Here is a 22,965-nt window from a genome sequence, read left to right as displayed (position 1 = left end):
TGTGTGTGTGTGTGTGTGCAGGTGCATGCACACTGTTGCAAGTATACATGGGCCACAGGAGTTATGGTATGTATGTGTGCATGCATTCATGTGTGTGTTTGTGTTTATGTGTGTGTATACGTGTATGTATATAGGTACATGCATGCACCTCCAGCTGCCTCGTAGAGTCTGGGGTCACTCAGGTGATCATCTATACACAAGTACTTCTGAATGTTTCTTAGAACCGGGAGGTGGGGTTGGAGGGAAGGGAAGGGAACGGAGATACTGACGAAATGGCTTCTTCACGGTTCTCGCCCCAGGAGAAACAGTGCCCAAACTGGGAATCGGCGAACTCGTGCAAGCCCCCGGCAGCAGCCACACTGAAGTAACCCCACACGTTCTTGTTGCTGCGGAAGTTCAGCTCCTGCACTGTCCCCGAGCTGGGCTTAAAACCCTGGAGCCCAGACAGAGGAAAAAGAGAAACATTTCTGTGAGCACTTGGTTAGGGAGCTAGCCCAGTCCCGCAATACACAGACTTCCCGAGCAGAAGGACCCGGGCTTGATCCCTACAGCACTCATAGACTGGACATTTTCAAAGATAAAAAATATAAGTGAAGCCGGGCATGGTGGCGCACGCCTTAAATCCCAGCACTCAGGAGACAGAGGCAAGTGGATTTCTGAGTTCGAGGCCAGCCTGGTCTACAGAGTGAGTTCCAGGACATCCAGAGCTATACAGAGAAACCTTGTCTCAAAAAACAAACAAAACAAAACAAAACAAAACAAAAAAGTAAGTGAAGAGTGGAAAGGCTGCTCAGTGGTTAGAGGCTCTGCCTGCTCCTGCAGGGAACCTGCATGTGGCTCCCAGTACCAACACGGTGGCTCATGAACATATGTGACTCCAGTTCAGGGGGTCTGACACCCTCTTTTGGTCTGCTCAGGTAGCAGGCCCACATATGGTACACACACATGCAGGCAAGCAAAACACTCATATGCATAAAACAAACATACATATATGTATGTATATATGTATGTATATACATATACATGCATGTATATATATATACATATATGTATGTGTGTGTAGATAGATAGATAGAGATATTAATTTTAAGTAAACTAGGTATGATGGCACACGTCTTTAATCCCAGCACTTGGGAGGCAGAGGCAGGCAGATTTCTGAGTTGGAGGCCAGCCTGGTCTACAGACTGAGTTCTAGGACAGCCAGGGCGATACAGAAAAACAAACAAACAAATAAATAAATAAATAAATAAAAAATAAAACACAAAGGACTGGAGAGATGGCTCAGCAGTTCAGAGCACTGACTGCTCTACCAGAGGTCCTGAGTTCAATTCCCAGCAACCACATGGTGGCTCACAACCATCTGTAATGAGATTTGATGCCCTTTTCTGGTGTGTCTGATGACAGTGACGGTGCACTCATAAAACACACACACACACACACACACACACACACACACACACACACACACACATGGAAACCAGAAGAGACTGGTGAGCCCCAGGGCAATGAGGGTATGTTTGGAAGCAGTGAAGCCAGCCAAATTATTTTTAAGACCCCAGGAAGAACAAACCTCACGGGGACCTCCCACAGGCGCCCTAAAACACAGGACTACAGCAAAGAACACAGAGACCCCAGAACCCGGGCTCCAAACCTGGCTACACACGCCAAAGATAGGAACCCTGTGGAGAGTCAGGAGGGCTTACATGACCCCAGCAGGCTGGAATATGGCCACCACCCAGTGAGGTCATGGGAGTGAGAGACCGCGTGAAGGGCTTCCAGAAGCCCAAAGCTATGATCGATAGCTTCCATCCAGATTTTCTTGGGTATAAGCTGAGAATTCTGAGTGCCAGCATACCCACACCAAAGACCAGGGCCCACCCTTCGCCGCGAGTCTGGGCTTGGCGTAGACACAGGGACCCACACTTGCCTCGTCTGGGTTTTCGCTGGTGATCCTGGCCGCAATGACGTGTCCCCGGGCAATGGGAGGGCTCAAGGGGGTCTCAAAAGGAATGGGGGTCACTCCCCAGGGGGACTCTCCGTACAGAAGCCGTATGTCCTTCAGCCGGTGCAGGGGCACGCCCATGGCGATCTAAGGAAAAACCCATCGCACAGGTCAGTGTGATAGGATCCTGGCCCTGAGACATGGAGAGCAACAGGGATGTGAAGAAAAGGCTCAGTCAATACTTCCAGATATACTGAGCCTAAAACAGTGGATGTGAAGAAGAGGCGGCTCAGTCAACACTCTCAGCTACACTGAGCCTATAATGTCTAGACAGTGCTGTGCACAGGGGAACAGGAGAGGAGAGAGAGAAAGAAAGCTGATCCTGGTATCACACACTTGAAGTCCAATGCTTAGGAAGCTGAGGCAGGAGGATCACAAGTTCTAGGTCACACCGGGATAGCCTAGGGGGTGGGCATAAGGGAAGACTTGGCTCATGCAGAGCAAACACTAAGGCTGTGTGGAGAGCATCACGTCAGGAGGAGCTCCGCCATTAAGTCTGAGGCTAGCCCCTTGGAGCTACGGAGAGAAGCCACAGGGCTGGCGGGACGGTCACAGACTTCACAAAAGCAACAAGAAAAGCCCAGGCCTGTCACAGCCTCCACTTAAGTTCATGGTGGAATTCAGTATCTTAAAAGGACGCCGGAATGTTCTGCAAAAATACTTCATGTGAACTGAACCAGGAAGAAATAACTGAGCAAATCCAAACTGACGGCCATTCAGCCCAGATGCCCAAAAACACCGATTTTGGGCCAGTGATATGACTCAACTGATATAGGCGACTGCTGCCAAGTCTGACAACCCGAGTTCAAATTCTCAGGACCCAGGTCAGGGAAGGGGAGAACCTACAAAACATCTTCTGATGTGGCATGATGTGCTCACACTCACACATGACAGGTGCTCACACCCACATGACACATGTGCTCACTCACATGACACACATGCTCACACTCACACATGACACACATGCTCACACTCACACATAACATACATATTCACACTCACACATGTACTCACACTCACACATGACACACGTGCTCACACTCACACATGACACACATGCTCACACTCACATGACACATGTGCTCACACTCACACGACACGCTTGGGGCCCGCTTCGCAGGTCCTCACCTGCAGCTGTGCAGCGGGCAGGTTGACATCTGCAATCATCTCGGTGCACGGATGCTCCACCTGCAGGCGTGGGTTCAGCTCCAGGAAGTGGAAGCTGCCATCCTGACTATATAGGTACTCCACAGTCCCCGCACTCACATAACCCACCATCTTGGCCAGGAGAACAGCACACTGCAGAGACAGAGGTCAACGGCAATCTCAGGTCACCATGAATGTCAGAACCTGTTCCCTTCCCCGGGGCACACTGAGGACCTGCCATGTGGCAATCCTCAGTGACCGGAGACCAGACACATCTGTGCGATGCCGAGATCACCACCTTCCAGCCACCATGGCTGTAGCCAGCTCTGCCGAGCTGCCCCAAGCCCGCTCTGCCAAAGGCACCTACCTGTTCCATGAACTCAAACACGGCAGGGGCGGCGATGGTGGCCGGAGCCTCTTCAATGATCTTCTGGTGACGCCTCTGGATGGAGCAGTCCCGTCCGAACAGTGACACCGCGTTTCCATACTGATCCGCCAAGACCTGGACCTCCAGGTGCCGTGCGTTCTGGGCCAGCTTCATGAGAAAGATCGGCGAGCCCGGGATCTCACTCTGCACCTGTTGGGGAGGCACGGGTGGTGTCGGATCTGAGAGGATCCAGCTCTGGAAGCTTCTGGAAGTTAAACAATAGCTGTGATACGGGAAGGAGCTACCCCCATGCTCCACTCCCTCCTCAATTTCATTTTAATTCCAACAGGCATGTGGTATGTTTTCTCATCGTTTTAAAGTAAAACACCATAAAACAGGGCACCATTTCTCCTGCTACATGGCATACGGCGTTCATACCCTGCTCAGTTCCTGAATTCTCAGCACCCAAGAGGCTGAAGCAGGAAGACTGTGCTAAGTTTAGGGCCAGCCTGGGGTACATGGAGAACACAAGTCAAGCCTTAGCTATACGGAAAGTTCAAGGCCAGGCTGAGCTACACAGCAAACACAAAAATAACAGAACCCTGCTGATTTTGGTTCTCTGGGAGTGCAGCAGTGCAGTGTAGATAATTAATGTATTATGCACTTGAAATTTGCTCAGAAATCTCAGCGCTCTTCCCAAACACACATAAGCACGTGAGGTGAGGTGTCTGTTAACCGACTTGGCCGTGAGAATCACCCCAGGGAATATACGCAGGACGGGACACCACACTGAACACCTTAAACATATACAGTTTTGTCTGTCACATATAGATCCACAGAGGGGTTGGGTAGGGGTGCAAGGTACTTTTCTTCTGCACATTCTGTAGCACACAGAACCCTTCTTTAGACAAAACATGCCCACATTCACCTCTGGGCTGTGGGAAACCTGGGTGGAGAGAGATGAGAACCATTCCTGCTGCTGTTTAAAGTTTCTAGACATTCCTCCTGAGGTTCTGCTCAGCTCGGCAGGCACAGCACGGCAAAGGAACTGCTGTCGGGATACAGCACTCACACGTGCCCAGAAAGCGACCATGGGAAACGCTTTCTAGAAAGTTCTTGACGTGTATTGTCAGGGCATGCAACGTGTACAGGCTTAACTAAGTCCCTCTCCAGGAAACTTCTCTTGCTGTCAGAGTCTTACTGGAACTCTAACTGGCCTTGGGCTATGTGGACTGGTACGACCTGCACCCACGCTTCTAACTCTAGTTCCAGGCCCTCTGCGTGGACACCACACAGGCACAGGGTGCTCAGACAAACTGCCACACATACAGGCACACGGAACACCCCTTGTGATGGTTTGTATATACTTGGCTCACAGAGTGACACTATTAGAAGATATGACCCTGTTGGAGTGGGTGTGGCCTTGTTGGAGTAGGTGAGGCCCTGTTGGAGTAGGTGTGTCACTGTCGAAGTAGGCTTAAGACCCTCTCTCCCTAGCTGCCTGGAAGTCAGTCTTCTGCCAGCAGCCTGCAGATGAAGATGTAGAACTCTCAGCTCCTCCTGCACCATGCCTGCCTGGATGCTGCCATGTTCCTGCCTTGATGATAATGGACGGAACCTCTGAACCCATAAGCCAGCCCCAATTAAATGCTCTCCTTATAAGAGAAGCCTTGGTCATGGTGTCTGTTCACAGCAGTAAAACCCTAACTAGGCACCCCTACACACAAAATAAAACTTAAGGGGGAAAAAAAAAAAAGAGTTGCGGTTATCTTAAGCAACATAAAACCCTTCTCCCAAACATGGCAGGGGGAGGGGTTGGGGATGTGTGGCTCACTGGCAGAGAGCATGGCTAGAAGGTAAGAGACCTTGTGTCCCACCCCAGCACCCCCACCAGAACAACAACAAAAAGCTGGGGAGGTGGCTCAGTGGTGCAGGGAAACTGACTTCAAACCCCAGAACCCACATAAACAGTAGTGCACTTGCCTGGCGGTGGTGGCGCACACCTTTAATCCCAGCACTCGGGAGGCAGAGGCAGGCAGATTTTTGAGTTCGAGACCAGCCTGGTCTACAGAGTGAGTTCCAAGACAGCCAGGGCTACACAGAGAAACCCTGTCTCGAAAAACAAAACAAAACAAAACAAAAAAATCAGTAGTGCACTTGTCTGTAATCCCAGCATGCTGGGACAGGAAGATACGTGGACGTCCTCACGTTCATAGGCACTTAGCCTCGTGTGCACAGCAGCAAAAACATTGAGACAAGAGAGCCTGTCTCAAACAGGTAGAGGACCAGCAACTGAGGGTGTCCTGTAGCTGGCTTTGGCTACTTTGTGGGTGATTTTTTTTTCTTCTACCCTTCTCCACCCTTTCCCCACCCTTCCAAGCCCCTAACACAAGAGAGAAAGAGATTCCAAATAAAGTCAAGGGTCAGAAAGGGGGTGACCCACATCATCGTTAGACTACTTCCTGCTGACTAGGGACATCAACAGAAGTCAACAAACCACAACCCTCTGGAGCAGGGTGGGGGAGGGGTAGCATTTACAGACCCTCTGGAAAGTTCCCAGAATTCCCCCCATCACACACTCGCACAAACGATCTGCCGCTGGTGAAACCATGCCCCTGCACCAGGCAAATCACAGCCGCTGTGGACGGGGAAGCAACCCACACCTGGGATTAAAATGAAAGCGTGTTCTTACAATATTTCTGTGGTTTTTAAAGAAACAAACTCTCAGCTGGGCATGGTGGCGCTCGCCTTTAATCCCAGCACTCGGGAGGCAGAGGCAGGAGGATTTTTGAGTTTGAGGTCAGCCTGGTCTACAGAGTGAGTTCCAGGACAGCCAGGGCTATACAGAGAAACCCTGTCTCGAAAAACCAAAAAAGGGCTGGTGAGATGGCTCAATGGGTAAGAGCACCCGACTGCTCTTCCGAAGGTCCGGAGTTCAAATCCCAGCAACCACATGGTGGCTCACAACCATCCGTAACAAGATCTGATGCCCTCTCCTGGAGTGTAGAAGACAGCTACAGTGTACTTACATATAATAAATAAATAAATCTTTAAAAAAAAAAGAAAGAAACTCTCACTACAGCGCATGCACACACACACTCAAACTCACACACACACACACACCAAACAATTTAAACTGGCTTTAGGTGATGTCACCAATGGAAACCATCAGCCAAGAATGGACGGAAGCAACCTGAAAGACAGGGAAGGCAGGAAGCACTCACTTGTCGGAAAAGCATTGGGAAATCCTCTGCACTCTCGGCCTTGCGGATGCCTTTCCCCCCTCCGCCTTCGGAGGCTTTGATCATCAAAGGAAATCCTATTTTTTCTGCTGCCTGGGGGAAAAGGACAGAGAGACCCCTTTAGAGGTGGGACAGGCCCAACCGCAGGGCGGGGGGAAGCTTGCATCGCACAGTGACCACGCAGACCCTGTATATCTGCTGCTACCTGCAAGCCTTCGTCCACATCCTTCACACAGCCCTGCTCGTAAATGTCTTCTGGGACGCTGATGCATTTGCCCTGATTCCGGCTGTCCTCCGTCCACTCCACTGTGAGACCTGAAGGGGACAAAGAGGGTTGTGTATGTATGTGTGTGTGTTAGTAAAAGTGTTGGAGTGTATGTGTGTTAGTATATTGTGTTAGTGTGTATGTAGTGAATGTATGTGTGTTAGTGCAAGTGTGTGTATGTAGTGCAAGTGTTAAAGTGTGGGTGTGAGTGGGTGTGCATGTATGTGTTAGAGTGTGTGTTAGTACATGTGTATTAGTGTGTATATTAGTGAATGTGTGTGTTAGTGCAAGTGTCAGTATGTGATAGTGTGTATGTACATGTATGTATGTGTTTCGTGTATGTGTATTAGTATGTATATTAGTGAATGTATGTGTGTTAGTGCAAGTGTTAAAGTGTATGTGTGTGTGTCAGAGTGTGTGTGTGAGTGTGTATGTGACTATGAGGTGGTGGTGGTGGTGGTTAAACCGGGTCTCACACTGCAGCCCTGGGCTGGCCTGAGACCCACTGTGCAGCCCGAGCCTCTTGATCGCTGGGATTACAGACATGAGCCGCCACAACCAGTATATGGTCTAAGGCCCATACGAGGCAGTCACATTCTTATTTGTCTAAAATTTCTAAGCAAAAAAATTGTTCAGAACACATTCCCATCACCCCGAAGGGCTGCATCCCTTACCACTTCCACTCCAGGGTAGGGTTGGGATCTGCAGTGTCTGCGCTACGATGGTGGAGGCAATCTTGTCTCCCAGGGCCCACATGGCCTCACTGGGGGGACCTGAGGTAGCAGGAAGGGAGAACGGAACAGGGTCAGCCACTGGCAGGCAGAGTGTTGACCCTGACCCGGTGCGGTGCGGTGCGGTGTGCGGTGGTGGTGGTGGTGGTGGTGGTGGTGGTGGTGGTGGTGGTGGCGGGGCTCGGGAGAGCAAGGAGATGGAGGTAAGCTCTCTGCCTGCTTTCCCTCGCTCAGGGGCCTTTTTTCAGCTTCCAGCACCTAGACCTGGACCTTATCCGAGTGAAAACCCAAGCTCTGTGGCAGATGCAAGACTCACTTTGGGAGGAGCCAAGCATCTGCAGGAAGGAGACACACTAGAGGCTCAAAGAGCTAGCCCGGCAAATTGTCTAACGCGTCCACAGGTGAAAATCCCGAGAGCCACCGCCACCGCCAGACACAGAGTCATTTTTACCTAACAAAAAGTGAGGGGGCTCTGGTCCTGCAAAAAGCAGCCCAAAGATACGGCCCTCTCAGATACGTGACGCTCGGGCCAGCTTGGCAGGTACCTAAATACCAACAGAAACTTAGCACAGGGTGCTGCTCGCCAAGCATCGCTCCATGGCAATAACCACAGTGGTTCCTGTTGCCACAGGCAACACGCACTCAGGGCCTCCCACCCCTGCCCCTCCGATGGAAGCAAACTAATCCTGCGCTGTGAAGAGCAGCACAAGAAAGACCCTCTGACTCCGCACGTCCCAATCCGAAGGAGGGTGCACGTTACCCAGGAAAGCAATCCCATGTTTGCACAGCAGCTCTGGAAGTTTGGGGTTTTCCGAAGCGTGGCCCCAGCCAGCCCACACGGCCTGAAAACACAGAGAGGCGTGAACAAGGATCTTCGCACACCCCACCTGCTGCTGCATTGCGCCCAGCACAGTGCTGTGTCCCATCAGGCCATCCCCATCCCCGCCCCACCCCGTGGCCACCCCGGGGAGCCGTGAACCATCACCTGCACGGGGATTCTCTTGGCAATGTCTATAATCAGCTCGACGTTGGCGTAGTTGTTGTTATTGGGCCCTCCTGGGACAGGGACGTACTGATCGGCCATCTTGATGTACTCTGCAGTTAAACGGGAGAGGGTGGGAAGAAGCAGGCAGAGAGGCAAGAGCCTGTGTGGTGCAACACATCCTGCCCCTGAGGGTAGCCCTGGGGACTGTGCGGTGACCGTGGGTGTCATCCACAAAATCGGAAGAAAATCAAGAGTTTTAGTTCTATGGCGATGGCTATGCTTTAGGATAAAAGGGAAAAGGCAGGGATAAGTATTATTATTCCTACTTAAGGCACGTCTGAACGTTTTATCATCAAATAATACAGTATTGGTTGCTTTGGAGACCGGGTCTCTTGGCAGCCCAGGCTAGCCTCAACTCTATGAAGTCAAGGATGGACCATGAATTTCTGAGCTTCCTGCCTCTGCCTCCCAAGGACTGGAATTACAGTAATATGCCGCAACTTTGTCTGGTTTTTTTTTTGTGTGTGTTATGAGGATTCGAACCTAGGGCTCCATACCTGTGGGGGGTATCCTACTGACTGAGCTACGTCCTCAGCCCCACAATATTTTTTTTTTATTGTGTGTCACAAGTGCATAAAAAGTATTTAGAAACAAAACCACTTTGGTACATTGGTGGTGTCGAATCCATGCCAATTCCTGGGGACACCCTGAAAACTGTCACCTTGAAGTCACAGCACCACAGACAACTCCCCCTGGTCCTTCCTGTGGGCTCTGGAAGCTCATTCAGCTCCCCATGAATCTCACCCCCCTAGTGAGCCATTCTGGGTGAAACTGCTCCCTGATCATCTCATTTGATTGGTTTGCTTTTGGTTTTGAAATGGCATTTTTGTATCCAGATGAGCCTCAAACACTAGATCCTCCTGCGTTGGCCTGATTGCAGATGCCAACAGATGTCTTTCCTTAGAAATCAGTTCAGGATAAAGAGCAAAGGGGGACGGGGAGGGACAGTCGCCAAGCAGCGTCTGCCCCATAGACCCAGACCCAATCCGAAGTCGAAGGTTGGTGCATCAGGCTGGAATTCCCCCAGACATCCCCCAGAATCCCCAGACAGGAAGAAAGCCAAACAAAGCCACGCCTCCCCGATGCTGCTTCCGGTGTCAGTCAAGTCCTAAGCATCAGATACTGGGGAGGTTCTAGAAAACAGTCTGGCAGCCACCTTGTCTACCCAGACTTAGAGGGCCGGATGTACAAATCGGAGGCAAAAGGAGTCAAACCATGTGGAGAATGTCAGTGTGAGGCTCCCCACAGGAGAGTGCCCCCTGCTGGCTATAGGCTGCTATGCCAGCGATGGACCTATGTTCCTGTGTCTCTATCTGTTAAATGGGACCAAGCAACAAGCAGGCTGTGTCTGTGCAGAGCTGAGCCTATATTCCTGAGGGACGTGGACAACGATGAGGTTGCTGGCACCAGGAAGAGCATCATGGGCTCTGAGGCACTTTAAGCAGGGAGGCAAGTCCTTACTCCCCGCTTTCAAAAGCCACTTTGGACACTGAGCAGAGGAGGAGGGTCTACAAAAGCATTAAAAAGCAGATTGCTGGGGGCTGGAGAGATGGCTCAGTGGTTAAGAACACTGACTGCTCTTCCGAAGGTCCTGAGTTCAAATCCCAGCAACCACATGGTGGCTCACAACCATCTGTAACAAGAACTGACACCCTCTTCTGGTATGTCTGAGGATAGCTACAGTGTATGTACATGTGATAAATAAATAAATCTTTTTTAAAAAATTGCTGACTTTACAGTATGTTTGGTTTCAACAAGACCGAAGGAAAATAAACCACAGAGATTAACAAATAAAACAACACACCTCACTGCAGGAAAGACAGCTAAAGAAACTGTTATGGGCTGGGCATGGTGGCGCATGCCTTTAATCCCAGCACTCGGGAGGCAGAGGCAGGCGGATTTCTGAGTTTGAGGCCAGCCTGCTCTACAGAATGAGTTCCAGGATAGCCAGGGCTACACAGAGAAACCCTGTCTCGAAAAACCAAAAAAATAAAAATAAAATAAAAATAAAAAAAATTCTCTTTGGGGCTGGTGAGATGGCTCAGTGGGTAAGAGCACCCGACTGCTCTTCCAAAGGTCCAGAGTTCAAATCCCAGCAACCACATGGTGGCTCATAACGATCCATAACAAGATCTGATGCCCTCTTCTGGAGTGTCTGAAGACAGCTAGTGTACTTACATATAATAAATAAATAAATAAATCTTTAAAAAAAAAATTCTCTTCGAAGATGCTACCTGCTATGCTGTGTGGTAATTAAAATTTAAAACTAGATGATATGCATGCCTGCATGCAAAAGAGCACATAAACTGGAGACAGTGAGAGAGCCTCCAGCTCTGGGGTCCAGGAAGGACCTGCCTGGGCAGGGTGGAGGAGGCGAGGGCTGGCTGAATTGGGTAGCACGGAGTTGAGCCCAGCGGTCAAGTTCAGGTACCTGCGTTGGCCTTAAGGTCCTCAGGCGTCACCATGACCACGAACCGGATGGCACGTTCATTACGGAACATCTCATAGGCCCAGCGTCGGATGGAACGCATACACTTGACCGCAGCGATGCCGTTGTTGGCGATGAGCACCTGAGGGAAACACCAGGAGATAACACTACATGGACCCAGTAGCCCAGTAGTGTGTGTGCACGTGTGTGTGTGTTTGTGTGTGTGTGTGTGTGTGTGTGTGTATACAGAAGAGGTCATGAATTTGGGGAAGGGGGACACAGAGGAGTTGGAGGCAGGGATGGAGACAGATACAGTGCTGTGTATAATGTGCACACACACAGACACACACACACACACAAACCTTTAACAATAACTATACATTTTTGTTTGGTTGGGTTTCTTCTGTAGGCATGGGCTTTAAGACCCTCATCCTAGCTGCCTTCAGAACAAGAGGTAGAACTCATGTCTCCTCAAGCCCACGTCTGCCTGGACACTGCCATGCTCCTGCCTTGATGATAATGAACCTGTCAGCCAGCCCCAATTAAACGTCCTTCTAAGACTTGCCTTGGTCATGGTGTCTGTTCACAGCAGTAAAACCCTAACTAAGACGCTCCTCCAGCACTAAAGAAAGACAATAAATTAATCAGCATCTCTCAGGCCTGGAGAGATGGCTCGGTGGGCCTCTGGGTGCTCTGACAGGGGACCCAGGTTCAGTTCTCAGCACCTACACAGCAGATCTTTTTGTTTGTTTGTTTGATTTTGATTTTTTTGTTTTTTGTTGTTTTTTCTGTTTGTTTGTTTCTTTGTTTTGACTGTCCTGGAACTAACTTTGTAGACCAGGCTGGCCTAGAAATCAGAAATCCGCCTGCCTCTGCCTCCCAAGTGCTAGGATTAAAGGTATGGGCCACCACGCCCCAGCTACACAGCAGATCTTTTATAAACCTCTGTAACTCCAGTTCCAGGGGATCTAGCACCCTCTCTGGCCTCTGGGAAAACTGCATACACACTGAATATATATGTGTGTGTGTGTGTGTGTGTGTGTGTGTGTGTGTGTGTGTACACATACATGCTGGCAAACACTCATAATATAGAATACATAAATCTTTTGAGTTGGGCATAATCCTAGCACTCAGGAGGCAGAGACAGGCAGATCTCTGTGAGTTTGAGGTCAGCCTGGACTACATAGAGACTTCAGGACAGCTGGGGCTATGCAGTGAGACCCTGTCTCAAAAAAAAAAAAAATTCCAGGCAGAATGTCTAGAAACTGAAGAAAGATTTCAAGGTCATAGATATCCTGGCTACAGAATGAAAACCTGTCTCAAAATAAATAATAGCGAACCTCCACAGGGAATTAGGCCTCTGGTCTCAAGCTCTGACTCACAGAGCAGTTCCGTCCTGTGTCCTCTCCCACTGCTGTACAGCCCTGGTCATGCTGCTGAGGCCTCAGAAGTGTGGGGTGCGAAGGACTCTGTTTAACAGATGGGGAAACTTGGGCCCAGCAAGCTCACACTGTGACCTCAGACCTTGGCCAAAGCTCCTGGCTCTCCTGCATGGCCCTGCTAAGGCTTTAGGGAGCATTACTGCAGAGGAGCATGACTGGGGAGGAGCACCCTTGGGGGAGTACCCCTGGGGGGAGCACCACTGGGGAGGAATGAAGACAACGTAATGTGGCTTTCTCATTGCTAAAGCAAGGCTTGGTCCAGAGGGCTGGAGGTGGCAAGGGAGGACATATTCTTGGAGCCCCATTGGGGAGGAGCTAGATCTCCACTCTCCTTCCCAGGTAGAGGCTTTCTCATGAGACTCCAGTACTGAGGGCAAGCTGGGGTCAGCTCCTAAGTCAGAAAGTGTGAGAGCCCTAGGCAGAGGCCATCTGGGACTAGCTAGCTGTGGTGTTCTGAGTACGAAGCACCAGCCACAGTGGAGCTGGCCGCAAGATGCTACATCCACTCCAATAGTGAGACGCTAGCTGTGGTGTTCTGAGGACGAAGTACCAGCCACAGCAGAGCTGGCCGCAAGATGCTATATCCACTCTAGTAGTGACACGCGTGACAGGCCCCCAAAACCTGGACGCAGTCCTGAGACGAAAAGTTCACGGAAACGTAGTCTCCTGGAAATTTGGCATTCCCATAGCTAGAATGCCCCAAATTTGTCCCTGTGATAATGTGGAGGGTCTTGCATGTTTTCTTACAGTATTTTACTGGATAAGAGTTAGAAATCTCAGGGCAAGCTACTCCCATATGGCAGAATTTACCATTATCTAGGAAGAAGGAAGGTTGTGGTCTAAGGAGGAACTATAGATAGCTGAGTTACACCCATACACAGGAATTTACAATGGCCTAAGGGGAAGGTGGACTCTACAATAGACTAGAATAGGAACTATGGCACGGGGGTGAAGTTTAAGATTAAGCTGACCTTAGGTGGGGCTGCTTTTGATCCCAGTTGTTAACATTGATTTTATCCCAGTTGGTTCCAGTTAGCTTTTTTTTTTTTTTTTGTAGACCAGGCTGGCCTCGAACTCAGAAATCCACCTGCCTCTGCCTCCCGAGTGCTGGGATTAAAGGCCTGCGCCACCAGGCCCGGCTTTCCAGTTAGCTTTTAAGTATACATTCCTCTGTTTTGTGTAAAAGTCACTTATAAGACTGGTGCTCGCTTTGAGACAAATTACATTCAGATACCACACTCCCTTGTGTTCCTATATGTTTGTCACCCCTTTTCATCAACTCCTTGCCCACCTGTAACCAGGACCCCAGAATTTCTTCCGCGGATTGAGGGGAGGCCGACTGAGCCCGGTCCATGGCAGCAAAACAGTCTCCTAATGAGTCCAAAATACAGAGTCTAGAAGTGGAGGGGTCCTGGGGCTCAGTGGCTCATACTGCATAGACTAGCCCTCACGGCATACACTTGGGAGGTACAGGTGGGATTATCAGAAGGGCAAGTTTATCTTTGGGGTTTGAGGCCAACCTGGGATACACAAAATTCAAAACAAAAAACAACAACAACAACAACAAAAACACAAAAAAACAAAACAGGGACTGGAGAGATGGCTCACTGACTGCTCTTCCAGAGGTCCTGAATTCAATCCCCAGCAACCACATGGTGGCTCACAACCATCCGTCATGGGATGGGATGACTTCTGGTGTGTCTAAAGACAGCAATCATGTACTCACATAAAATAAATAAATCTTGCTGGGCGTGGTGGCACACACCTTTAATCCCAGCACTCAGGAGGCAGAGGCAGATGGATTTCTGAGTTCAAGGCCAGCCTGGTCTACAAAGTGAGTTCCAGGACAGCCAGGGCTATACAGAGAAACCCTGTCTCGAAAAACCAAAAAAATAAAAAATAAAATAAATAATAAATAAATAAATAAATCTTTAAAAAGAAAAAGAAAAAAGCAATGTCTAGTTGTCCTTTCCCAGAGGACTCTGAGTGCTTGGAGCAAGACAGGAGCCAGCAAGCCGGGTTCAAATGCCCTCAGCTCCACTTATTAACCTTGGACAACCTGCATCCCACCTCTGGGCCATGGCTTGTCATGACTGCAGCAGGCATAACCAAGGAACCGGTTCACTGTAGTTCATGGTCTCTACTCTAGGAAGCCCTAACCTCTGAGGGTGGGCGGCGGCAGCTTCTGTGCTCGCTTACTATTGGCCCAGGAAGCAGCCCCACTCCCCAAAGCGCCCAGGATCCTCTTGACCAAGCCCAGAAACTCAGTCTCCCTTTCTGAGGAATGGGCTAATGCGCCCATGCTGGCAGGGGGCGGAGGGAGGCTCCCAAAGGCACTCATGCCCCAAGAGGAGGCCTCCCCCACCTCTGAAGTGGGAAGAAAAAGCCTAAAGCTGGGCCTCCAGCAAGAAAAGGGCCCAGCCCCCACCATCACTAGTGTACAGGACATGACTCTACCTTCTCTATGACCCTGTTGCCTCCAAAGCGGGTGACAAACTCAGCTGGGGACGCGACAGTAAAATCTCTGTGCAGGTCCAGTTTCTTGTGTTCGCGGCCTCTCTTCACCAGATGGAGTCCAGACATGCTGGGCCTGCGGAGGAAAGGTAGCAACCGTGAGGGAGGAAGCCTGGGCCCTCCAGGACGGAGTTGGAGCCTGGCGCTGTAAGGGCTAAGCCAGTGGCCAGAGAGTGTCACACACACACACTCAGCCACACATCCTGCAAATACACCCTGCACACACACACACACAAACACGAAACCTGGATGCACAAGAAGACTCAAGACCAGACAATGCCACCCTAGGAGGCCTGTGCTGTGTCCCTGCCCTGAGGTTAACTCAGCTCTTACTTGATTGACATGGTCCTGATTTGGGAACTTACAGCAGGGATGGGCAGTCTGTGATCAGGAAGGGGATCCACACATTCTTTTGTTTGTTTATTTTTCGAGACAGGGTTTCTCTGTGTAGCCCTGGCTGTCCTGGCATTCACTCTGTAGACCAGGCTGGCCTTGAACTCAGAAATCTGTCTGCCTCTGCCTCCCAAGTGCTGGGATTAAAGGCATTCACCACCGCCCGGCAGAGCCACACATTCTGACTCTTCATCTACCAACTGTCAAATTTAGTCCATGTAGCTTCCATGAATTTTTTTTTTTTTACAAAACTTTTGTTTTATTAAAAGTTGAAAACGATTTTTTAAAGAACGCAGTTCAGGCTGGAGAGACAGCTCAGCGGTTAAGACCATTGGCTGCTCTTCCAGAAGTCCTGAGTTCAATTCCCAGCAACCACATGATGGCTCACAACCATCTGTCATGGGATCCAATGCCCTCTTCTGGTGTGTCTGAAGACCTCGACAGTGTACTCACATACATAAACAAAACAAAACAACCTCCGCTCCATAAAAAAGAACGCAGTACAAAAGTTGTCCTTGTGACAACTTCTTTGCTTTCCTTCCTGAACACCCAAACGCACCCTCCCTTCTCACCCTGGGCCTGGAAGTGTGGCTCCTGACAAGAAGGTCGATCTAGCACCAGTGAGGTCTGACTGAGTGAGATCACTGCAGCCACACCCTCAAGCCTATCCCACCCCAAGCCCCACCCACCCCACCCCTAACCTCCACCCCATCCCCACCTGCTAGAGACTGACATAAGGAATGAGTGGCTTGGGATGGAGACTTAAGGAAGGCTCTGAGCCAAAGGAAATCTTCCATGTCGGTCAGTGTGCGTGTCTGTATGGGAAACGCAGGGAGGAAGGGGACCCACCAAACCCTCTAGACCGTGGTGACCCTCATCCCTGTTGCATGATCAAATCTCTCCCTGGAGAGATTAGGCAGTTAAGAGCACTGGCTGCTCTTACAGAGGACTCAGTTCCCAGCACCCACATGGGCACTCCCAGCTGTAACTCCAGTTCCAGGGAGTCTGACCCCCCTCTTCTGACCTCCATGGGTCACATATATGGTAGACAGACATACGTGCAGGCAAGCACTCATACACATATAATAAAAATAAACAGACTTACAAAAAGAAAACTCCCTGGCAGGTGCTGGCACACGCCTTTAATCCCAGCACTTGGGAGGCAGAGGCAGGCAGATTTCTGAGTTCAAGGCCAGTCTGGTCTACAGAGTGAGTTCCAGGACATCCAGAGAAACCCTGTCTTGGAAAACCAAATAAATGAGAGAGAGAGAGAGAGAGAGAGAGAGAGAGAGAGAGAGAGAGAGAAACAAGAAGAAAAAGAAAAGAAACATCATCTCGAGATGGTCAGTGTGGTTGACAACACAATGCTGAGGTTCAGTAAAAGATTGGAAAAAAAAGAAAAAGAAAAATCACGTGACCAGAGAGGCAGGATTGCTCAGTGGTTAGAGGCACTGGCTGCTGAACCTGATGACCTGAGATCAATCCCCAAGACCCACGTGGTGGAAGGCAAGAACCAACTCCTAAAAGTTGTCCTCTGACCTTCACACAGGCACCATGGCATATATGCATGCACGTGTGTATACACACACACACACACACACACACACACACACACACACACACACACGTACACCTTACACACATGTATATGCACACACATGTACGCATGCACAAAATAAATAATTAAAAAAAATCAGAACACAGTGCGGGGGGTTGGGGGGGTGGTCCCTGCCCCTCTCCTCTGTAACTCCCGTGAAAGGAAATTGCTGTTGGCTCTGGCATTTCACATCTGCAGGGTTCTACGTCTGATACACACACAGACACGCACTGCTGAATGGCTGTCCTTAAGGCCTCGGAACCACGGATGTCTGTCCCTTTTGCCTGTCCTCAGAGCAGGATCCTAATTTGGGGTGACTGGTTGACTCCCTCTTTTTAGAGGTACTCCCTTGTTTTGCTGGAGCTCACCCCTGGCAGCTTCATATCAGACACGGTGTAGATCAGCAGTGAGCAATGATGCTGTCCTTGCCCCTGACTTCCCTTGGCTTCCTGGTTATCACCGCCAGGAGCCCTGGACTATCTATGTGCTGGATGTTCTCCTGTTCCTCTTCCCTGGTGTGCCCCGTGGTTTTCATGGAAGACATCCTCAAGTGGCTTTCTGAGAAAGCTACGAAGGGAGAAGTCGGGGGAAAGGCTCGGCCACCTTGTGTGTTTGGCGACTGTTGTTTTGTTTTTTCTGCCCTGGGATTCAGCCCACTCATGTGATCTGTGCTGAGTTTTGGAAGCCTGTGTCATTGTCCTGTCGGAGCCTCTAAGGAGTTTTGTTCGGTTAGTGGGTTTTGACCTTTGACCCTTGGTGGCGGCCTGGTTTTCCCATATCTCAAAGCTTTCGCCTTCTTCTATCCCCTGTATCTGATGGTGTCACGGTGCACACGGCCATGTCCGTCTCTGTCAGTGAGGCTGTGGACCTGCCGGGTCCTCTCAGTCGGGCGTCCCGTTTCTTTATGGTGCTGGGAATGGAACCCAAGTCACACACACACAAGGGAAGAACTCGGAGCTACTGCCCCAAACCCCACCTTCTCTATCCAGAAATTCACACCAGGGACTCAAACATCTCCTTACCTCTTTTTTTCTCCCTACTATATGCTGAAGTTTAGACGTTGAAGTTCAGAGGCTAACCCACTACATTATATGCTTGGTTGCAGTTCTGAGGCTAACCCACTACATTATATGCTTGCTTGCAGTTCTGAGGCTAGCCCACTACATTATATGCTTGGTTGCAGTTCTGAGGCTAGCCCACTAGTCTACTCCTTTTCTCTCTCCTAACCACCCAAGCAGCACGGCTCTCCATCCTGGCCCTTATGTTGGCGGTGTCCCGGGGTATGCTTGAGAATGTTCCCTTTTAGTTTTCACAGAGCAGACATGTTCATGTGTGTTCATGTATGTTTATGTGTGTGCACATGCGAACATGCATGTGAAGGCCAGAAGACAACTTTGGATGCCATCCCCTGGAGTGCCATCCACCCCCACCCCTTGAGACAGAATCTCTCACTGGCCTGGGGCTCACCGATGAGGATGCACTGTCTGGTGGTAACTTCCGCACATCCTCCTGCCTCCACCTCTCAGTCCGGACATTTATCTTTACATGGGTTTAGGAGAACCAAACTCAGATCCCCAACTTGAAATACTGTCTGAGCCACGTTCTCAACCCAAATGTTCCCTCAGGACAGCATCCTGTCTTTTGACACACAATGTCCTGCTGACCCCAGGGAAGACAGTAGTAAGTGTTCCTCTCCTGAAAGATGTCTCTCGTTTCCAAAGCCACAGCCACTCCACTTTCCTTTGAAACACTCAACTCCCTCTCCTGGAATAAGGGGAGAATAACAGGCTCCTCATTCAATATGGCCGCACACTTGCTCAGGATTAAGTGAGGTGGCCCGGACCATCCACAGACAGAACGTAGAGGGCTCAGTGTGGCGCGTGGTACACCCTCAATGAGCAGCCACACCATCAGGGTCAGGGTCCAAGAGGAGCAGAAACAAGCCACTTGCTTAGCCCACTCCACGAAACCCCCATCTCTCCTGTCTGCGACTTTCCCTGACAGGCTGATGTCGCTCTGTGCCAGAAAGTCTGACCCCTCCCACTCTCAGACACATTGTACGATTTGACGGAAAAGAAAATCTCCATTTCTAGGCCCAGAACCATCCATCTGTGGTACCACACTGGCTTTAGGTCAGTAACGGAATCCCTTCACCAGGAAGCCACAAGTCCACCAGACTACCCAGCACGCATACAAGACTGCGGGGAAGGCCTTGTCTCGGGCCCCACCTCCAGGAACTGGGCTATTTTGATTCTTTTCTGACAATGCTGGAGGCCAACCAACATTGGCTCCAGACAGACGACCTTCCCCCGGCACTAGAGCCAAGTAAAGGAGAACCTTTCCAAAGTGCTGTGCCTCTAGCCCAGAGCTAAGTCCTGACCTTACACGGAAGGACGGGGCAAGGGCCAAAATGTTCCCTGGTGGCTTTGGAAATGGCTCTGAATAGCGATCAACAACGGAGGTGCCAAACATCAGACTCAGTCAGCTGTTGGGCATAAGACTGGGGCAGTGCTGTTCAGGGAGGAAACCAATGGTTTCAAGGGCAGACAATGGCCTGGCCCTTCTCGATGCGACTGCTCCGGGTTAAAAAAGCCTGCTGTCTCCTGCTCCCAATAACGAGACAGAGGCTCAGAGAGGTCCCCTGACCTCAAGTCACGCAGGTGACAAGCAACAGAGCTGGGCTGGCAATCCAACTCTATCTCAAGATTTTCATATTGAGGTAGGAAAGATTGATTAGGGTACAAAGGCAAAATACTGCAGTGACGTCTCTGGAAATGAGTGTGGGCATGGAGTTGGGATCAGAGACGTTCCTCAACCCTGTGCAAATGCACAGCATGACCGCAGACACCAGCAGAGCTCCAGCTGCAAAACCCCCCAAGTTTCTGATTTAGAATCGGCTGCCCCTGTGACTTCAGGATGGCCCTCCAGCAACCTGTGCCTCCTCTCACAGGATGAAATATTCAGGGGACCTAAAGGGGGGAGTGGTAGTGCATGCCTGAAATCCCAGCGCCTGGGAGGCAGAGGAGGGAAGGTCATGAGTTTAAGGCCAGCCTGAGCAGCATAGACAGATTCTGTCTCAACAAAACGAATTCGGGATGGGTCAGGCAAGCCTGACCATGTGAGTCTGAGCCTTTTAACCCACAGGGTCGGAGACGCAACTCACACAAGTTGTCCTGACCTCCACAGGTGTGCCATGGCATGCATGGGAGTGTGTATGCACACATGCACGTGTATGTGCGCGCACATACACACATACACCAATAGATGCTTTAAAAGAAATTAAATAAACAGAAAGCATCTAGGAAGGCGGGTGTGTCACTAAGCAATATGGCACTTGCCTATGGTGCAGCTGACCTTGAGTATTGTCCTAGGGCCAGAGAATAAAGAATCTGGAAAAGGATGAACAGGGTGCACACTGAAGGGAATGTCCCAGCTGCCCTCCCTGTCCAGGGCCCTGGTGTTCTCCAACACTCAAACCCCTTACCCTCTACCACCCTGACCCTCCAGGTGACGGGTGGAAGGCAGCGTATGTGCTGCGTTTCTGCTGTCGCCACCCTGACCTCCAGGTGATGGGTGGAAGGCAGCGTGCGTGCTGCGTTTCTGTTGTCGGCAATGGAAGCGCAGGGAGACGAGTTGGAGCCAGGGGAAGCCGCTGAATTTACTTCCCTACAGACAACTCAATACCGGGATCCCAGGAGCTGCAGAGATGGCTCAGCTGGTACGAGAGCTTGCTGTTCCTTTAGGAGAGCCAGCACTCAAGTCAGGTGGCTCACAGCTACCTGTAATCCAGTTCCAGAGGATCTGACGCCCTCTTCTGGCCTCCAATGGTACACACGCACACACACATGATGCATGTGCACACACAGCATATACAGACACACATACACAGCCATACATGCACACACACATGCATCACACACACAGCATACACAGACATACATACAGTCTCACACACACACACACACACACACACACACACACACATACATACACACCCACAGCATATACAGACACACACAGAGAAATAAAATCAAATCTTACATATAACTATGATACCAGATAAATAGACCTTTTAGAATTTCTATTTAAATGTTTTAATTCAATTTATTTGGGGATGGGCTGCATGTACTACCATGCATGTGGAGAGAAATCAGAGGGCAACTTTTAGAAGTCAGTTCTCCCCTTCTACTGTGTAGATTCCAAGAATTACCTGCTGCCCTGGCTTGCCAGCCCAACCCTTGGGAATTTCTCAGGCCATACAACCTCCGGATGCCTTCTGGAATGATATGAGGTCAAGGGTGAACAATCAGAGTCCCTGGGCCAATCTTAATCTGCTGTGAATGGTTTCAACAGATTTAAGTGGTTCTGGGGTTGGGTGGGGGGGGAGTCCAAAGAATTCTATATTATGACACACAACAAATCATACCAATGGCCCATTTTGGGGTCCTTTAATGGAACATGGCCAGTCCCATATAAACGGGTAGCTACTGCCACAGGAAACAGCAGTGAGTAGCTGTAAAGAGGAGAGGCTGTATTGTTACAAAGTACTTACTATTTGGCCTTTTAGGAAAATAGCACACTGACCCTGAGCTAGACTGACATGGGGGCTTCATCTGCAGGATATATATCTATATAGCATATGTACATAATACACACACACACATGTGTGTATATATATATATATATTACATATTTTTTAAACTGAGAATACATAGCTGTAATCCCAGCACTCAGAAAACAGAGGAAGAAGGTACCTTGGGTGTAATGGTGAGTTCAAGGCCAGCCTGGGCTATGTGGCAGTGCACCTTTAATTCCAATACTTTGGAGGCAGAGAAATTGGATGTTACAGCATGTGAGGTTGGCTGACACCTACAAGGCACCCTTACATGCATCGTAAGAGCACCCCACAAATGACAGCAGGCATGGTGGCTGTGGACAGCAGTCTAGTAAGCCTCCTGTGCAATGCATACTTAATTCCATTGGCTCTGACCGCCTAGAGAGCCCGAGGCAGCTGGAGACCTTGAGTTAGAGACACAGGAGCTCCTCAGGGAACAAGTTCTGAGAGCTGCAAGCCTGAAACTGTGGGTAGTCGCAAGCCCCTTAGACACCAGTTTGTTTTTTACATATACATTCCTATGATAAAACCTCTCTTACAAATTAGCCATGGGAAGAGATCCACAACAAAATTAATAAATATATAAATAAAAACATTTGTTTCTTTTATGATCGATATATAAATTAATATATAAATATTAAACATTGATTGTGTATCATTAAATAAATTGATAAATATAATAACAAGGTTCTTTAATGTAATTTCTGGCGTCTCCACCCTCCTGCTTTGGGGCCACTGTTAAGGAAAATAAAGGTTACTTTAGCAGAAGGCAAAAGGTAACATAATGGCAACATGGTAACCGTGAGAGTAGTAAGTAACTAATGTGTGGGTAGCATATACAGAATGGATACAGTGGACACGAGGCTGCTTTGTGTCCCAGAAGGGCTCTCGCACAAGATTTCATCACCCCCACTCAGGGTAGTCAACATTCTCAAACATCAATTTTGTCTAGGTTTTGTTTGTTTAGGATTTTTTTTTTCTTGAAACAGGGTTTCTCTGTGTACCAGGCTGGCCTCAAAGTCTCAGAGATTCTCCTGCCTCTGCCTCCCAAGCATTGGGATTAAAGGCGTGCGCCACCACCTGACTATGTCTAGAATTTTTCTTCTTCTTTTTTTTTTTTTTTTTTTTTTCTGAGAATGGGTTTCTCTGGGGAGTTGTGTCATGGTTATAAAAGATGC

At 49.6% G+C, this 22,965-nt stretch overlaps 1 protein-coding gene across 6 annotated transcripts in view; it reads right to left on the bottom strand.

Annotated features, from left to right (window-relative positions):
- Window positions 1-22,965, bottom strand: part of Acacb (acetyl-CoA carboxylase beta) — a 106,193-nt gene that overhangs the window by 54,427 nt on the left and 28,801 nt on the right. For 5 of the 6 annotated variants that reach the window (XM_029533563.1, XM_029533565.1, XM_029533564.1 and 2 more), the window contains 11 exons: window positions 15,126-15,258; window positions 11,230-11,368; window positions 8,739-8,848; window positions 8,514-8,595; window positions 7,697-7,795; window positions 6,960-7,072; window positions 6,740-6,850; window positions 3,516-3,725; window positions 3,131-3,301; window positions 1,928-2,089; window positions 270-433 (listed from right to left, as the gene is read on the bottom strand). In XM_029533563.1, the coding sequence (XP_029389423.1) occupies window positions 270-433; window positions 1,928-2,089; window positions 3,131-3,301; window positions 3,516-3,725; window positions 6,740-6,850; window positions 6,960-7,072; window positions 7,697-7,795; window positions 8,514-8,595; window positions 8,739-8,848; window positions 11,230-11,368; window positions 15,126-15,258 (1,494 nt within the window). The remainder of the gene's footprint in view (window positions 1-269; window positions 434-1,927; window positions 2,090-3,130; window positions 3,302-3,515; window positions 3,726-6,739; window positions 6,851-6,959; window positions 7,073-7,696; window positions 7,796-8,513; window positions 8,596-8,738; window positions 8,849-11,229; window positions 11,369-15,125; window positions 15,259-22,965) is intronic. The other variant, XM_021186638.2, reaches the window with a different exon arrangement.

The sequence above is a fragment of the Mus pahari genome, chromosome 23, assembly GCF_900095145.1.
Source record: "Mus pahari chromosome 23, PAHARI_EIJ_v1.1, whole genome shotgun sequence".
In the NCBI taxonomy this organism is placed as follows: Eukaryota; Metazoa; Chordata; class Mammalia; order Rodentia; family Muridae; genus Mus; species Mus pahari.
Note: the sequence above shows the minus strand (reverse complement) of the source record. Positions and strands in the feature narration are given on the sequence as shown.